The sequence below is a fragment of the Penaeus chinensis genome, chromosome 3, assembly GCF_019202785.1.
Source record: "Penaeus chinensis breed Huanghai No. 1 chromosome 3, ASM1920278v2, whole genome shotgun sequence".
Lineage (NCBI taxonomy): Eukaryota > Metazoa > Arthropoda > Malacostraca > Decapoda > Penaeidae > Penaeus > Penaeus chinensis.
The window spans coordinates 22,880,441-22,900,440 of NC_061821.1; the positions used below are offsets into that span (position 1 = coordinate 22,880,441).

General features: G+C 41.7%; 1 protein-coding gene across 3 annotated transcripts in view; it reads right to left on the minus strand.

The window, feature by feature from the left end:
* Positions 1-20,000, minus strand: part of LOC125039964 (cell surface glycoprotein 1-like) — a 70,043-nt gene that overhangs the window by 11,778 nt on the left and 38,265 nt on the right. The window contains exon 2 of one of the 3 annotated variants that reach the window (XM_047634384.1): positions 9,110-10,190. The exons of the other annotated variants lie outside the window; for them this stretch is intronic. Coding sequence (XP_047490340.1) covers positions 9,110-9,113 — 4 coding nt within the window. The 5' untranslated portion in view covers positions 9,114-10,190. The remainder of the gene's footprint in view (positions 1-9,109; positions 10,191-20,000) is intronic. 3 annotated transcript variants of the gene reach the window in all.

A 20,000-nucleotide genomic window follows, 5' to 3' on the forward strand; every position in this document is an offset into this window, starting at 1 on the left:
AATTGTGCATCACACTCCCAAAAATATCTCAACATCACAAACGACTCGAGAACATTCCTTCGTTATCGCCCTCCCCCTCTCTTTTATCTCGCAATCCCTGTATTTTCATTCCCTCCCCACACCCTACACATCAATACCCCCTTTCTCCCTCTCCTCTCCGTGTTCCATCCATCCTTACCAACACCGCAAAATCAATATCGACCATTTATCGAACAACTGGACGTACGGCCTCATTACAGGTATTTAAGCCGTAAGTACATAGTTACACCTTCGAAGGGATCGATACGGTCAGCGCGCTAGCATGTCAACTGTGTGTGGTTTGCATCTATCGTATAATTATGTATAAGTGTATCCAACTGACTGTCTTTGTTATATATATATATATATATATATAACAATCATAATAATAATAATAATAATATTAAAAAATATATATACAATATATATATATATATATATATATATATATATATATATATATATATATATATATTGTATATGTAATATAAATTATATAGATGTGTGTGTTTGTGTATCTGTATGTGTTTGTGTATGTATAGTATCTTATGTATATATATATGCATAGGTAAACCCACACTTACATACCTTCACATATACATGTATAGATAGTGTGTATATATATATATTTATATATATATAATATACATACATATACATACATACATATATATACACATATATATATATATTATATATATATGACATATATTATACAATATATGTATAAACACACACACATACATTTCTGGAATATATACATTATATGTATTATATATGTGGGCGCGTGCGCGTGTGTGTGTGTATATATGTATGTATGTGTGTGTGTATATAAATATGCACGTATGCATGTATGTATGTATATTTATGTGTATATATATGTGAGTGTATATATCTATACATACACACGTGTATAAAAATAAAAACAATAGGAATAATGTTAATCGATGGCAACTTGATCAGAGTAACACCAACCTCCCTCGCGCCCCGGCAGCGCCCGGCCGCGGCCCCTCCGTCAGCACATCCTACGAGCCCGCACTAACCATTCACACTGGCGCTCTGGCCCTTCTTTCCCTCTCGCTTTCCCCCCCTCCTATCCCGCCCCTCCTTCGTCCTCCCTCCTGACCCCCCCTGACCCCTGCCAGCCTGTGACCTACTTACCTAATATTACGTAACTGCTTTCCCCGATGCCTGTCCTGTGCCCTCCTCCCGGCTATTTCCTCGCCACACGCTCTCTCTCTCTCTCTCTCTCTCTCTCTCTCTCTCTCTCTCTCTCTCTCTCTCTCTCTCTCTCTCTCTCTCTCTCTCTCTCTCTATCCCTCTCTCTCTCTCTCACTCTCTATCCCCTCTCTCTCTCTTTCTCACCCCCTCTCTCTCTCTTTCTCACCCCCTCTTTCTCTTTTTCTCACCCCCTCTCTCTCTTTTTCTCACCCCCTCTCTCTCTTTTTCTCACCCCCTCTCTCTCTTTTTCTCACCCCCTCTCTCTCTCTTTCTCACCCCCCTCTCTCTCTCTTTCTCACCCTCACCCTCTCTCTCTTTCTCACCCTCACCCTCTCTCTCTTTCTCACCCTCACCCTCTCTCTCTTTCTCACCCTCACCCTCTCTCTCTTTCTCACCCTCACCCTCTCTCTCTTTCTCACCCTCACCCTCTCTCTCTCTCTCTTTCTCTCTCTCTCCCTCTCTCTCGCAAACGCACACTCAAACTTCTCTTTCTCTCACTTTGCTTCCCCTCCTCTTTCTCTATCCCTTCCCTCTTCTTAAACGTGCAGATATTTCGCCTTTCATAATTCCCCATTTCACTTCCTAGAGCACTATCTTTCCTCTTCCTCTCTCTTCCTCTTCCCCTCTCCCTCTTCCTCCTTGCTTGTGGGACGACGCCCTCCCCTTCCCCCTTCCCCCATTCACCAGTCTATGCGCTAATATTTCTAGCTTTTACTCAATGGTGGTCACTTGGCGCACTAATGGCCGGGGCTACAGTCACCATACAGCTGATTCGGCAAGTTGTCTGAGCGCAAATACATGGAATGTAATGATTAAAATAAAATTTTGGTAATGATCACGGGAGATATGAAAAATAATGATATTCTCATACGATCTACCAGACTTCTCACTATTCTTCGCAGAAAGATAATAATAGTAATCAACGCACACTCAATACACACACGAAAAATATAATGACTCGTGTGAAAGTTACAATATACAAGTGATAACAAAAAAAAAAAAAAAAAAAAAAAAAAGACAATACATTTTCTCGCTTGCTTTCACACTACCGCTCGTTTCCCATGCACATTTCATACCACTGGATTAGCATGGGTCATGATTTTAACACATTTTCCCACACTGATGCTAAACCTCTCGCACACACGTTCCACAACCTCCTTTCCCTGCCTTGTAACCACGTGATATTCACCGTATTACATCAAAGCTCCTGCCTTTATATATGTATATATATTTTTTTTTATTTATTTAACGAAATGGGTGTTCATTTCACACCTAACCCTAATGCAATATCACTTGAAAAGAATACCTGTTTAATAAAATAATACCGAAAAAGAGACTTAATAAATCCGAAAAGACATCGTTTGTACCAAGAGCCGATAGGTGTGGAAACAAACCCCGTTATAAGAAACATCCTCCTCCCCTCTCCCTCTGTACGTGCCCCCCCCCCCCCACTCCATACGTAAGAGGGGGAAATCCTTAGCTTAGAGGTATTCAGGGACAAACACAAGCATCTATTTGCTTGGGGGAAAGTGAATACGTCTAGCGTGCTTTCTCTCACGGCCAAACGGAGTTTCTAGTCCATTAAGATTATTATTTTATGTGTATTTCTATTCTTCAACAGGGAGGAGCCAGATGGTGATAGCTAAAGCTAGAAAGAAAGAGAAAAGAGAGAGAAGAGAGAGAGGAAAGAGAGAAAAGAGAGAGAGAGAGAGAGAGAGAGAGAGAGAGAGAGAGAGAGAGAGAGAGAGAATGTTATTTTTTTGATACTCACATTCATTCATTTTATGCGGGACCAAGCGTGATTATCATTTATAATGATTCTAACTGGTCGCAAAGCATTACCACATCATTTAAACATTATAAACATGATAAATATTAAGTGCATGAAATCTGCGGCAACTTCCTTTTGCCAACAACTCGAAATTCGCTAATGAACAATTTACATACATATCGTTTTATTCCCCACGAGACAACAAACAAAATCTGAATAAAGAATAAATAAATAAAAGTCAGAAAACTCGCGTTGTGTGTAACATGGGAATGTGTAGGACAAACCGAGCCGTTATTTAGACCGTTGGTTACTGTCACGGGAGTAACGTGGGACATAGATGCGGGTAGCAGTCACGGAGCTGGTAATAAATGGTATATGGCGGTGTGGTATTCCTATTTTCTGGCATTAGTTGAAGGGGCATGGCTTTTACAAGGAAGACCGGCATGTCTTTGTGTACAACGCTCCCCCCTCCCAAGAAAAGAAAAGAAGAAGGAAAAAAAAAATCTTTGAAATTTAGACGGCAAATATTTTGAGGATTCCTTCTACTACTTAGGAAAAAAAATCCCCATGTAATATTTGTTCTTAAAGTCGTATAAACGTCTATCAATATATTGATTCACCTGTAATAATCTGTTTCGACCTGCTTTTGCTCCACGGGGGAAAAAGTAAAAGTGCGAGTAGCTTTCCTGACGTGAGATCCCCCCCTCCCTCATTTTCCCCGCCTACGCCTCCCCCTTTGTGCTAACATACTCCCCTCCGGGGCAACCATTTACTCCCCCCTCCCTTATCCGCTGCTCCTCCTCCTCTTCCCCTTTCTATTTTCCTCTCTGTCCGTTTCTTTCTTTTTCTTTGTTTACCTTTCACTCACCCCCCCTCCACTCTCTACCTTCCTTCGATTTCCTGTCATTCTTCCTTCTCTCCTTTTTCTTCCCTACTCCTCTTTCTTCTCTCTCTTTCCGGTCTCTCTACTTAATTTTCTCCTCTCCCTTCCATACCCCATTTATTTTTCCTCTTCTTTTCTTCTCCCTCCCTCCTCCCATATCCCTCTTTTTTCTGTCTACCTCTCCTCCTCCTCCTCCTCCTCCTCCTCCTCCTCCTCCTCCTCCTCCTCCTCCTCTCTCTCTCTCCCTCCCTCCCTTCCTCTCTCTTCCCTCCTTCACTCTCTCCTCCTCTTTCTTTCCCTCTTCCCCCTCTCTTTCTCCCTCTTCCCCCTCTCTTTCTCCCTCTCTCCGTCTCTCCTTCCCCCTCTCTTCCTCCCTCCCGCCTCTTCCCTTCTCTCCCTTTTCCTCCTCCTCCCTCTTCCCTTCTCTCTCTTTTCCTCCTCCCCCCTCTTCCCTTCTCTCTCTTTTCCTCCTCCCTATTTCCCCCCTCCTCTTCCCTATGCTCCGCCCCTTGCCCTTGTCCTACTTTCCCTCCGGACAAGAGGGAAGGTACGAGAGGAGAGCGACGGAGGAGAAGGAAAAACAAGAGTCAGACCGATAACAGAGAGATGAGAGTGTGGGATAGGGAGGGAACGCAACATGAAAAGAGAGAGAGAGAGAGAGAGAGAGAGAGAGAGAGAGAGAGAGAGAGAGAGAGAGAGAGAGAGAGAGAGAGAGAGAGAGAGAGAGAGAGAGGGGGGGAGAGAGAGAGGGGGGGGAGAGAGAGAGGGGGGGAGAGAGAGAGGGGGGGAGAGAGAGAGGGGGGAGAGAGAGAGAGAGAGAGAGAGAGAGAGAGAGAGAGAGAGAGAGAGAGAGAGAGGAGAGAGAGAGGAGAGAGAGAGAGAGAGAGAGGGAGAGAGAGAGGGGGGGGGAGAGAGAGAGAGAAAACAGAAATAAAATTATAAAAGAAAACCACCAATACAGAAAAAAATCAGAAAAAACAGAAAACAACGAAAATAATAATGATAATGATAATAATAATAATAATAATAATAATAATAATAAAGACAAACGACATACCCTCTGAAACTAAACCAGGTGGACCCACACTTTCCCTTTTGAGTGCGTGACGAGGCAAGGTTAGACTAGGTCACCACACCTGCCGACGCGAAAATAAATATAGCGAAAATACACACAGCGAAAATAAATAGCCCCTCGTCCTTTACAGCGTGTTCCCTACAGACCTGCCTAGTAACGCTCATGCCATGCCTTGCGTTAGAAATCATAGTATCGTAATATCAGAAAATCTAATCTTTTTAAATAATAATAATAATGATAATATTAATATTAATAATAATAATAATAATAATAATAATAATAATAATAATAATAATATTATTATCATTATTATTATTATTAATAATAATAACAACAACAATAGCATGTCTTAATGATAATGGTAATGGTGATGATGATGTAATGGGGGGAAACTAGGCACACTCTATTCAAGAGTATCTAAAAGGGCAAGGGATGATACATAAGTCAAACTTAACTGAGCATTGCATCACCATAAGGATAAGTCCGATATGCGAAGCTGAGCCTCGCCCGGGCTATGCCCATGAGGGGAGCCCGGCCTGTGTCGACTAATGCCGACTCGCTAACGTGTGTCAGCTGGTGCTGACTCGGCTGAGCTTAGTCCTTACCCGCCGTGGTGCCCAGCCACAGCAGTAACCTCCAGGCGACAATTGCAACTTCTTGCGCCTGGGCGGGGCGCGAACGGCTGACCCCTCGGATGAGAGGCCGACACGTTACCACAGTACTAACCCGAGGCTATTGCATCACGAAAACCAGTAGAAGTTATAATGACTGATGACTGATGATGATGATGTGATAAAAATAATTATCAAAATAATAATGATAATAATAATAATAATAACAACAATTACAATAATAATAATAAAAATAATAACCACAACAACAAATATTTTCTTTAAGTCATGGTTATTACATAAGAGACCATATAAGCATAAGAACCATCACTATGTATACCATTTGATTAGGTGACTAATATACATATATACCGAAGTCTGACCCGAAATAGGCCTATTTGAAAAAGAAAACGAATTTTGAATGAAACAGGAATCCATATAGAGAGAATGTGGTGATTCGTAGGACAGACTTCGTTAAATTACCCCGAAATTTTTAAAATATTCGTATTTATATCTACTCTATTTGTAAGCATTTTTCACAGTTTCGCATATTAATGGGCTATGACGTAAGCTGTAAAATCAAAACGTACAAAACAGAATACAAAAAAGTGCACATCTTAAGTTTTCGTATCTTGCCTAACAATACATGGATCCCTTTTCTCTGAACAATAACGAAAACTTTTCAACCTCTCCCCCTCGAATAAATAAATAAATCAATAAATAAATAAAATATAAATATAAAATCAAGAGCCCATAAACAGTATTCAGTTTCCTTAAGTATTTTCTCCCCAGGACTGTTATATGATCTCAAAAAATATATTTATTTTACTTATATTCTTAGCGAGATAATCCGTTCAATATCCATGATTCATTCCCCTGACATGCGCTTAATTTTTTTCGTTTTTTTTCCTCATATTTTCGTCGATTATCAATTTTTGTCTGTTAGATACATATTGTCAAGGCATGCAAATTCCTAATAGCATAATGACAAAAAGTATAGTAATGATAATCTCGAAACATCTACAAATTCCATAAACCAGAACGACAATGATATAAACAAAAGTAACAATGTTGACGCTGGTGATGGCGATGACGATGGTAATTATGATAATGACGATGACGATGTTAATTATGATAATGACGATGACGATGTTAATTATGATGATAACGATATTAATTATGAAAATACGAAGGCGATGGTAACAATGCAGCCAACATTAACAAACCCAACCGAAGGAAATGCATAAAAAACAAGAATTCCACAACACGCAAACTTCACACTATTTTTTTACACTGGCACAGAGAGAGCTCAGGCCACCACACAACGGGGATCACTCATGCTGCTGAGAAGGGATGCCGCAGTTGTTCTCTGAGAGGGTCGTTTACCCTGTTTCATACGTCCTCCTCCTCCTCCTCCTCTTCCTTCTCCTTCTTTGTCTTCGTCTTTCTTTTCCTCATTCGTCTTTCTTCTTCCTCATTAAAAAAAAAAATCTAAATTTTCCACTGATTACTTTTCATCTCTTTCCAATTTTCTTTACTTTTATCCTTCTTCCTCCTTCGTCCTTCTTCTATTTCTTTAATTTCTTTCCTGGTCCTTTTTTTCTCTAATGGCCTTTATTTCTATCCTTCCTTTTGCCGATTCTTCCCTTCTCTCCAATTTTCTTCATCTCTATCCTTCCTCTTAGTGCTGATTTCTACTCTTTTACCTTAACTAGGCCAGCATGAACCGTATTCATATTGAGAAATAAAGAAAAGCATGAATGAAAATGAATATCTTCACAATACAAGAGATGTATTTAACCAGATTTGATTATATCTGTATTTCTGACGAAGATATAATCGAAACCGGTTAAAAACATCTCTTCTATTGTGAAGATACATCCTCATTCCTTTTTTTTTCTACATAGGCCAGCATATTCTTATACTACTTATTCTTCTCCTTCTCGCCCTTACCCTGTTCATGTTTTTTCTTCTTTTTCTTTTTTTTCAGACGCGTTTAACGAAAATAACCTTAAGACGGCGAGTGCTTTTCACATGCAAAGTACCACTTCCTTACAAACTACAGACTTTAAGCCGGACGTGCAGTATAATCATTCATAATAATGGGTAACAGTAGTTAATGCAACAGTAGCAGAAATGATAGTGATAGAATAACTAAAGTCATGATAAAAATACTAAAAATGATAACTGAAGATGATGGTAATATAGGCGATGATGAAGATAATGATACTGATAATAAAAAATCCGAACGCTGGCACATTTTACTCGCTAAGCTCGGTTTCTTCTGCATGAACTTTTAACGTCTCAATTATTTCCAGTTTGTGTCCATCTCTCAATATTATCAACTCAGACCTCTACCTACTCAGCTTTAATATCCTTTACCCAAGCCTTTCAGGACAATATTATGAAAATCATCAATGCCTTTCAATATATGAACGGCAAATCGGGTTTTCTATGATTAATCCCAAGTATCCATCTTGTTATAACTTCTATTCTTTTCAAAAATTCCACAAGAGTTTTATCTAACCAGGCTCGTATATACCAACAAAGTTCTATAACTCCGAACTATATTTGATAAACCTATTTAAGTAATTTTTTGTGTTCCTTACGACTCTAGAATTTATTTTTTAGGTGTCCTATTTCTCCTGTGTCATCTAACTTTCTTGTGCATTTCTTTCGTTACTTCTTATATAAAATTTGTTTATTTCTTATTTTTGAAAATCGTCACTCTGGTTCTGAATGCGTGGATGTCTACCAAAGTCCTCACATAGGACTATTCTACATATCTTTGATATAATATGCTGTAGGTTTTCTGGATGATCATTGCGTATGACGGTATCACCAGCATAATCTCTTGTCCATTAGGCTAACACCGTGAGTCTGTTTTCCTTGGTTATCTTAAGTGCTCCGCGAATCAACCATTTGGAATGGATAATGCATCCTAATAATGATGAGAATAATAATGACTAATAATAATGAAAATAATAAAAATAACAACGATAACACTATCATCAATAATAATAACAATGATAATAATAATCACGATGATGATGATCATGATAATAATGATACTACTACTACTACTAATAATAATAATGATGATACAAAAGCAACGCAGCAAATATATAAATATACTATCAATAGATAAGGCCATGCAACCCCAAGCAACATTGCATCTGCAGTTGTTAGTAGATCATAGCGACCCGACGAGCTACCATGACTGTTGCAAGCTTCCACATCATCTGTTACAGCTCCATCTATGCAACACTGCAGATGTAGGGTGACAGAGGAAGGAGGAGCAGAGTGACGTACCTCCGTCCTCTGCCACAGGAACTATACTTAAGGCTACGGGCTTGCTCATTCTTGGGTTGTTTACTCTTTTAATGGCATGAAAGAGAAGGAAAAATCATTTGTTTACTCATGCCTTACTTACTTACTCGCCGGCGGCTGAATGCGAAATTGATGTGACAGACTGAGATAGGTCTGTTTTTTTTCTTTTGTGATAGAAAAAATATAAATAAAAGACTTACTCATGGTGAGTGATGGTGAGTCTGATTATTTACAGAGAGACGATTCTTGAGGCGTCGACAGTCGGCCACTTGCCTAGAGACGTGAGATACACCCGATAAAGGAGTGGGTGAAGAGGGAAAGGAGAGGAAAATGAGAGAGAGGAAGCAAAAGATGGAGAGAGAAGCAGTGAAAATAACAGGCACTGTAGACGATGGTAAGAGTGAAGAGAACAAAGAAGGACACGCGAGGTTAAGGAACAGAGTGAGTGAGAAAGAGAGAAAGGGGTTGGGTTTCAGCGATGGTGTCAAGGGAGGTGCTGTCAAGTGCAAGAGAGAAAGGGGGAAGGACAGGGAATTAATGAGAATTAGAAATGGATAAATAGACAGAGAGAGCCAGCGAGAGCGAGCCTATCTTCGCAGAAATGAAAGAAAGATTATATATATAGGGTACACAATAGCCTCTTAGTCACAGCTGCTGTGGGATAGAGTAGAAGATAAGAGAAAACAAGGAAAAGGTGTGGAAAAAGAGAAAAAAGAGAAAGAGAGAGAGGGAGAGGAAGAGGGTACGGTAAAGGGTGTTCCCACGCTCCTCGAAATGGCCCTCGAAACCAAAGCTCTCTGCTCAAACACGGATCCGGAGACCCAGTTTACACAGGCCCTTCCGCAGGACACTTCCGCACGTGGATTAGTAATGAGTGGACGAGAATCCTTCTTCCACCACACGAACACCAGGACGAGGGAGGAAGGGGGTGGGGTGTATAAGGGAGGGGGAGGAAGGGTTAGTTACTGTAGGGGTACGCAGTGTGTGTTCGCTGCGTTGGGGACTGGCGAGCAATGGAGGCAATGGTATCCCAGGCACAGCCGCATGACTGGACACAGTAGCTCTTCCTGGTGGAGGCTGCTTGCTGGTGTCCTGTGCTTTTGCTCTTCACCGTTTTTTTGACACAGCACTTAAGTCTCTGTTATCATATTTAGTTGCATTCCAGGTTATTTCTGCCGTTGTTTCTTATGTGTGGATTTTCGACCGAGTGAATATGTCTTATCACTAGTGTTCTTTTCCGACACACAATTCACATTATCTTTATCTCACTGTCTCTGCAAACTGTTAGAAAAAAAAAAAAACACATATAATGATTCATGCTGCACATGATATATGCCGATTGCAACTGCCGAAACTAGAACTATTAAAAATGATTGACATCTTATCAATTCGCGCAAAGACCCCATCAGATAGGCGGTTCCCCCCTACCACTGCAACCACTGCAACGCCATACCCATGCTTTGCAATCGCTTATCAATTATGCATTTCTTTCCCCGTGGTCACAAACGTGGTTCGAGTAGCCAAAACTGCGTTCCTCAACTTTCTCTCCCATCTCTATTTGTGCAGATATTTCTATATTTGTCTGTGTGTTTGCTGGATTACTTGCACCTATCTTGCCATCAATATTCATATATATAGAGACGGTCTGAAACCTATGTTCTTGTATCTATACTACTATATCCACAACATATATACACAACACGCATATTGGTCTATATGTATATTCAGGTTTGCAGGAACACTAACTTTATCTATATCTAGCCTTAAGTCTAAATATATAATTCTACTAATCTGCTAATACCCAGGACACCTAGACCTTATCTATTTTTTTTCTTTATTGAACAATACATCTAAAAGAAATACCGATAAAGCGCATTTCATCTTTTCTCATACAATGGATTAAATGAATACCTACTGATTTAAAAAAGAGTAATATTTTTCCATAATATGAGCAGATTAAAATATTCCAAATCAGTTGCACAGAAAACTGTCTTGAAGATTAATAAATACAGGTCTAAATCTGTGACTGGATGTATATAATAGTATATAACTGGTTCTGTATATTACCCATTCATCAATATGTACATACTAAAATAACGTTATTGAATTTGTGTGATCTGGAAACCTACAGATATAGGCCTACATACCTACTAGACTCTATACAACCTATGCATTACCAGTTTTGCCTTTCTATCCTGGGTCTTACACTCCAGGTCTAATATAGAAAACGCACAAGTATAATCGTGACTTGCCGATTCTCCCCGTAAAAGGATGTATAAAGTAATAAGCACTGCTTTACCATGTTTTTTTTCTCGCAACGACCCCTTGCCCTTGCCTTCACTCCTTTCCATAATATCTTTCCCAAAAGAGTTCGCTTGCATTTACCAAAAACAATATCCACAATCAATGCACTTGTAATTTCTTTTTCACCTGCATTTTTTCTTCCTTGGTCACAATAAGAGTACGTCATGTCTAGGTTATATCCCCCCCCCCCCCCCCCCCGTCTTCCATTCTTCGCCTGTACTTTTCTTTTTGCCGAATAAAGTTGCCTTTGATACACACGACAAGACATAGACCTTGCTGCAGAACCTTCCATCTGATGAATACTGTAAACACCGTCATTTATCTTGACAAGTGGATTCCTTCATTCACCATCCTTTATCCTAGAGTGAAGTATTCGTTGAGCACAAATCACGCGCGGTCCCCTCTTACTCCGCTCTAACTTACCCAACATTATTCACACAAAAGGATATATACTGAATAAACTTTCTTATCCACAATGTATTTACCGACAAGCTCAAACACACACACACACACAGAAAAAAACAACTTGACACAAACGATACAAACGCCTCGCGATGAATGAAAACAAAGAGACAGTTTAGTCTCGACAATTATCAGCGACGAGAGTTATAATCGACTTAATGAAAAACGCTCGCTAATGAAGGTCGACGGATAGAAGCATCGCAACAGCAAGAGCTAGAACAAAATTAAAATAACAAAAAAAAAGTAAATAAAAATAGTAAAAATAGCTATAGGCTGTTTTTAAAGAATAAAAGGGAAAGTAAGTGTAAGAGTGAGAAAAAGGGAGAGAGAGGGCGAGAGAAAAAGAGAGAAAGACAGAGAAAGTGGGAGAGAATGACATAGATAGACAGAGAAATAAATAGATAGATAGATAGATAGATAGATAGATAGATAGACAGATAGACAGTGAACCAGTGAGTCACACGCGCGTTTCACCGGCGAGTCACTCGCTCACAAGCAAGCGAACGCACGCACGCACGCAGAAGGCCCTCCTAGGCGTCCAAACACTTTAAACTCACACGCGCAGCCCAGCGTGACCTGCACACTACACACTACAGGTGCAAGCCGTGTTCACACTGGCCGGGCAGGTTTGGACTGAAGAGCTCCACGCGCAGGCAAAGAAGGCGGGGCAGCCGGGAGTGTGTTGCACCATAAGCTACCGTGTTCATCACAAGCATAATAGCACCAGCCCGCTACCACAAGGGCGCCCCCATCTGCATTGTCACAGGTTGCAGGCCCGCATCTCGCTCCGCTCCTCGGCATTCTTCAACGCCACGTTAACACACGGACATACTCTGCAATATATATATATATATATATATATATATATATATATATATATATATATATATATGCAAGTTTGTAGTGCAGTATCACAAATACACCTATATGCATGCACGAACGTAAATAACCTGGCACACACGCACGCACGCAGACATACACTTTTACATTAATAAAGGTGTACCTACACTTTAAACCAGAAAAATCTACCAGTGCACATATTTTACAGACGAATCAAAACGGATTCGGGTCCGATACGGGAATTGTAAATATACATAAATATGCAAGCGTATACAGACACACGTGCATTTCATGTACACCCTCACAATAACACATTTCAAAGTTCTAGTGTCTTTTTTTTTGTCTTTTTTTGTGTACTCGTTTGTTACTTTTCTATTATATTTTCTTCCTAACCTTGACTTTATTTCTCTTGGTCATCCTCTGTCAAACGATTCTCATATTTACCTTCTACTTATCTCTGTAATATCCTTTGCTCTATTCTCAACCTCCCCTACGTCCCCTTCCTTAACTGGTTCCCTTTTCTCGTTTACCTCCTTCTATCTGTCTGTTTGTCTCTCTCAAACACATTCACATATTGAGTTTCTTTCTATCTCCCTCCTTTCCTCTTTACCTATCCATCTTTCTCTCCCTCGTCCTTCCCTGTCCAACTCTCTCTTTTCTGATTCCTCTCTCCCTTTCCTTCTCTTCTTCTTCACCCTCCCTTCCCGCCCCCTCTCTCTTCCTCTTCTTCCTTCCTAAATCTCTTTTTTTTCTGCTTTCCCTCTTCCTCTCCTCTTCTATTTCCTCCTCTCTCCCTCTTCTTCTCCCTTTCTCTCTTCTTTTACTTCTCCCCTTCTCTCTTCTTTTTCTTCTTCCTTTCTCTCGTCTTCTTCTTCTGTTTATCCCTTCTCCTCGTCTTCTTCTCCTCCCTCTCTTTTCCGTCTCCTTCTCTCCCTTTCCCTCCCTTCCGCCACTCTCCTTCCAACTGTCTCAAGTCAACCACAACAACTAAACGCGATCATAAGCGCCGCCGAACCGACTGCCGTGCACACGACGCCCGCAATTGCACCCACGTTGCACTTCATCAAAGCTCCCCCCCCCCCAGGATTGCACCATCGCAACATCCCCGATATCATTAACAGTTAAACTCAGGCAGCGACGAGAGAGCGACTCATCTCCGGAGCAACAGGCATGGAGGCAACAGGAGGCTGAGTCTGTCTCGGTCTCTCTTTCTTTCTCTGTCTCTCTTTCTCTCTTATTCTTTTCCCTCTCTGCGTCTCTATCTGTTTCTCTCTCTCTCTGTCTCTATCTGTTTCTCTCTCTCTCTGTCTCTATCTGTTTCTCTCTCTCTCTGTCTCTATCTGTTTCTCTCTCTCTCTGTCTCTATCTGTTTCTCTCTCTCTCTCTCTCTCTCTCTCTCTCTCTCTCTCTCTCTCTCTCTCTCTCTCTCTCTCTCTCTCGCCTTCATCCCTCTAACTCCCATTATCTCTTCATCTCACTTTTTTTTCCCCGAGACCTCATTTGCAAACAGTCCGTCCGTCTGTCAGTCTCTTGTTATCTCTCCCTATATTGCTCTCTTTTCTTCTCTCTATCTCCCCTATTTCTCTCCCTCTCCCTCTTCTCCCCCCCCCCCCCCCTGGAAAGACCGACTGTCAGTCGAATGGTATAATCATGCTATTGTCAATCACCACACAGCAACTTGCAAGATTGCGTAAGTCAGAGGCTTTTCAGAGACTGGCTGTGTTGTCCACTTGACGCTGGTGTAGGTTACTGATCCCTCCCCCTCCTCCTCCTCTTCCTCCGCTTTCTTCTTCTTCTCCTCCTCCTCCTCTCCCTTCTAACCACCACCTCCTCTACCACATTCTCCCTCTCCACTTCCTAACCCCCTCCTCTCTCTCCTAATCCCTCCCCTCCTCCTCCTTCCCCCCCCCCCTCCTAATTTCTGTGTTCTTATCAAACAAACAAAAAATGTAGACTTTCTTCGTACACAAAAATGTCTAATCACTGTATGATCTTAAAAAAAAGACTTTCTTCGGACACAAAGTATTTAATCGCTTCGTGTTCTATTTTTTTTTTTTTTTTAATTTAGGCCCCCCCCCCCCTTTTTTTTTTTTTAACTCTTGACCTATCCTCTTCACACCTATCATCTCCTCTTCATCTATCAACATATCATCATCTTACACGTATGAGCTGAAAATATTTGCTTTCAGGATCACACGTCTCCGATATCTCAGCCCACCCCATAAAAAAGAGGGGGTGGGGAATATCTCGGTACCAGTGACTCATTTGACTGACTCAGGGGACAACTCTGACGCCTTTACTGACTCGGCGGGTTGCGTCTGGCATATTAACTGACCCTCGTTAGCCTAACATCCCCCCGTTCTCTCCTCGCCTTTCATACATCAACAGACACAGGAGACACGCATACACACACGACTTCTCTTTCTCTCCTCTCTCTCTCTCTCCTCTCTCTCTCTCTCTCTCTCTCTCTCTCTCTCTCTCTCTCTCTCTCTCTCTCTCTCTCTCTCTCTCTCTCTCTCTCTCTCTCTCTCTCTCTCTCTCTCTCCCCCCCCCCTCTCTCTCTGGTACACTCACGCTTACACACATACCCGCTTTTGAGAGGGTATGTGTCTGGATTTATTCTTACCATCAATAAAACATTTCGTCTCTCGATCAATAGTGGGTGCAAAACACTATAAACGGTCATTTGTTGTTAAATAGTGCACTGGGGCTTATCGCAAATGAGCAAACTGTTTTTGTTGTGTGGGTGTTTACTATGTACTTGATTGAGACTCGTTCTATTTTCGGTATCAAGATAATAAAATATAATTAAACTAATTTCAGCTCAAAAATTTTCTTCGTTTCTGCTGAGCCGAAATTCACCGCTTTAATATCTTTTGTACACTACATACAATGATAAACAAGTAAAAGAGCACATAAAAATGAAGAGGACACGAACATAAAATTATTCCCAAAGAGATTCGTTTTGATAGGATCAAATCGGACTCTGACCCCAACCAGGACTTAGTATAAAGTATAAGACATAAAAGCTACACCATATATCAGCATTCGCACAGTACATCAAACAATATATCAACACTGCGTATAACTTCTGATTAACATTATACACAACGTAAGATTTGCATTTATATCGCGGTATCTATAACTGTACAATCTACAGCATTATGGCTTTCACAGTAATCCATAGCCTGTAAAATGTATGTTTACTTTCGGGATCCCTTTGCCAGGCGTCCGTCTTCATAAAACCGCTGCCACCACACACATCAGGGACAACGTCATCGCACTGGTATCTCCAAACTAGATATCACTCGGTGCTTGTAATGCTACTACTGCTGCATCGCAATACCCCGGTAACAATGTGATTTCCTTGGTATCGTCGCTAACACTAGTAACCTACTCTCTCTAAAGGAACGGCGTGAAATATCGGCACTCTTCTTTACTTCCCTCCCCCCTAACTCTCTGCACGCTACGACCTCCCTTTCCTCATCCACACGCCCCCCCACCCCCCACTCCACTCCTCCCGTGTCCTTTCCCCCTCCCACTGTGGGCATTCCTCCTGCATTCTCCCCCACCCATCCCCACATCCCATCTCCTTCGGAAACCTCAAACCTCCTATATCCTTCCTCCACACTGGGCACTCTTCATCCACCATTCCTACACCCGCCTTACTCTCTCCCTCCCTGAGCATTCCTCTTTCACCCATCTCACTCACTCCCTAACCCACCTCCCATATCCTTCTCCCCCACTCATCCATCCCACATACTCCCTTCCCCCCATATACTTCCCCCAACCAACCCCACACCTCCCGTTCCTCCCCCTCCCCCACCCCACACCTCCGTTCCTCTCCCCCCCTACCCTAGGCACTCCTCACCCCTACATTCCTCCCATATCCTTCCCTCCGCCCACCATACCTTGGGCACTCCTCACCCTCCCACCCCACACCCCTAATACCCTCCTCCCACAACGCCCCCCCCCCCCCCCACCCGGCACCCTTGGCACTCCTCTCATCTGTTACGTCATTTGTTCAACTCCGTGTGACCTTGGGGCGCGTCCTACAGGGTCATTTTCATCTCTATCTACGGGTTGCAAATGGGTCTTCCTTAACTGGTCCCCCTTGACTTGGAATTAATCATCAGTGTTTTATTTATCTGCCGAATTTTCTTCTTTTCTTTTCTTTTCTCCCCGTCGAGTAGGTTTTTTTTTCTCTCTCTTTCGTTTCGAGTTCTTACTCCCACCCCCCTCCCCTCCTCTGCCCATCCCTTACAGCATTGTCTTTCTCGCTTCCATCCCTCTCTCTCTCTCTCTTTTTCCTTTCTTTTAATCTCTCCCATATTCCCCTTTCATCCCTCTCGCTCTTCTTCTTGTCTTTTCCTCTAGTATTTTCCTAACTCTGTTTAGCGTCAGTTCTCCTTTTGACTTCCGGTGTTTGATCAGCTGATGAGACTGAAATGCCGCTATTATGCAATCGTACTCGTTATAACTGCGTAAAGAGGTTGGAGAGAGCGAGGGGGAGAGGAAGAGAAAGAGGGGGGTGGGGAGAGAGGGAAAGAGATGGGAGGGAAGGAAAGGAGAGGGGAGGGAAGGGAAGGGAAGGGAAGGGAAGGGAAGGAGAGGGGAGGGGAGGGGAGGAGAGGGGAGGGGAGAGAGGGAGAGAAGGAGAGAAAGAGAGAGAGAGAGAGAGCGGGGGGAGGGGGAGGGAGAGGGGGATGGAGAGAGGGAGGGAGGGAGGGAAGGAGGGAGGGAGGGAGGGAAAGAGGGAGAGAGAAAGAGAGTGTCAGAGTCAGACAGAAATTTGAAAGTAGGGCATTTTTAACAACCAATGGCCTCGCCTCAAAATTCCTTTTCATTAAAGACTTCCTAGTTTTGGATTTAACATGCTGTATACCTACTGCTGCAAATCTAAATTGAAGTTTCTTATTATATTTGAAGAGTACTACACCCAGCTATTGCGCACTAATTTAAACTTAATAGAATAACATTGAATTCTCAACTAGATAACTGACATATAATATAATTAGAATCACGCAAACTGATATTATCTAAATGAAAGATGCCATTACATTACTTCACATATATAATTCGTTGATGTAATAATGGACATTCTAATATCGTCATCTTTTGCTTAACATTTCTTCCTTTATTATTGCTGTTTTTTTAATTGTTTTATCCTTTTCTACTGCTTACCTAATTATCAGTCTTTTCAATCTCATTACCTTCCTTTTCAGTTACTCATCTCGCTATCATCCTTTTCAATTGCTATTCCTTTATTTATTGTTTGTCTCATTATTATGCTTTCTTCATTGTTTATCTCAGTTGCATCCTTTTCAATTGCTTATCGCGTCGTTATGCTTTTCAATCGTTTATCTCATTATCGCTCTTTTTTAATGTTTATCTCATTATCATCCTTTATAATTGTTTATCTCATTACCATCCTTTTCAATTGCTCAATGCATGATCATCTTTTTCTATTACTTATTTCATCATCATCCTTTTTAACTGCTTATTTCGTTATCACCATTTTCTTTCGCTCATCTCACTGCTTTTCTATTGGTTATTTCATCACCATCCTTTTCTATTGATCTAATTTCCACCTTTTCAATCACGCCTCTCATTGTCAAATTTAGTATTCCTTTCCTTCTCGAAACAAATGAAGATCGCGTGATAGTTTCCGAGAATTTTCCTAAAGACGCGAGTCAAAACTCCCGCCCTTCTGAGTATCCGCTTTCCCGCTTTTTTTTTTTTGTCTCGTAATATTAACCCGCGGACGTACGTTTATTTATATGTCATTTCGCGATTAAAACGTTTGCTTTGACGTGATTCTGAGAAGTAGTTTTTTTTTTCTCTCTTTAATCCGAAAATGGGATATCTATTATTGGGTCATTCCGTTATTCCGAGAATAAAACGTCTATTCTTACGTCACTCCAGGAATAACAAGTATATTCTTTTCATAAACAAACGCCTTTTTCGGCGCAATTTCGCAAACAAACGTATATTCTTACAGTAGGAGTAGTGGTAGTAGTAGAAGAGAGAAAGAGAGAAGGAGAGAAAGAGAGAGATAGAGAGAGAGATAGAGAGAGAAAGAGAGAGAGAAAGAGAGAGAGAGAGAGAGAGAGAGAGAGAGAGAGAGAGAGAGAGAGAGAGAGAGAGAGAGAGAGAGAGAGAGAGAGAGAGAGAGAGAGAGAGAGAGGAGAAAAATAACTGATCAAACCAACGTCATACTCTGCGTCGAGAACTTTGCACTGGGAGTGAGATACAGATCTTACGCTTATGGGAGAACGGGTTACTGCAGTCTTGCAACATCTCCCTCCTGCAACACGGAGAGTAGGGTAATGGGAGGAAGGGGGGGGGTAACAGGGGGGGGGGGCACTGGGCAAGAGAAAGGGGACTTGCCTCCCCCTCCCCCCCAACACACACACACACACACACACACACACACACACACACACACACGGCAGCTGTATTACGAAAACCCTATTCAATGCCCACCCCTTTCTGTTGCAATATTTTTTCTCCCCTTTTGGCAAAGATTTGCGAAGCAGAATTTTCAAAAGTATTATCGCCATCCCCCCCACCCCGTCTTTACCCTCCCCTTCCCCTCCCATTTCTTCGTAACCGTTAAGGAATACCAAACCGTTGCCATGGTAACGACCCCCCCTCCACCTACCTCCCCCACACCCTACAACTCTGACAAGGGTACTAACGGTCTGGTACTTCCGCCCAAATGTACATCTCTGTACACCCTAGGCCACACCCTTGTCGCGGGAAGTACCAGTGTGTGAATTAGTGAGTGAGTGTGTGAGTGTGAGTGAGTGTGAGTGTGAGTGTGAGTGTGAGTGTGTGCGTGAGTGAGTGAGTGAGTGAGTGAGTGAGTGAGTGTGAGTGTGAGTGTGAGTGTGAGTGTGAGTGTGAGTGTGAGTGTGTGTGTGTGTGTGTGTGTGTGTGTGTGTGTGTGTGTGTGAGTGTGTGTGTGTGAGTGAGTGAGTGAGTGAGTGAGTGAGTGAGTGAGTGAGTGAGTGAGTGAGAGAGCGAATATGTGTTATTTCCATCAGTAATATAATACCTTAACTCGCATCATTCATTCGTGAGAGTAAATCGTACCCAGTTATACCCATATACTCGTATAACCCAGTTATCAAGACCTGCCTTTTACCTCCGATCTCAAATGTTACTGGAAACACAATCTGTTTTTCCTGACTTTTTTTATGCTCGGGATGAAAAAAGGGAGCGGTTTGTACCTATGTTTATTTTCATATCTTTCTTCAAAATGAAAGTCCATTTTTGATTACTTGCATCGAAAAAATCATATTGCGAAAACAAGTCCGATATTTTTGTTTACTTATTTGCATAAAAAACACAAAAAAGATCGAATCCAGAAATCAAGTCCACTATTCTCATTTACTTCTTCGCATAGACACAACAACAACGACAACAACAATCACACCGCGAATGTATTTCAGCGTTTAAGATCCTGTGTCGAGTTCGCAG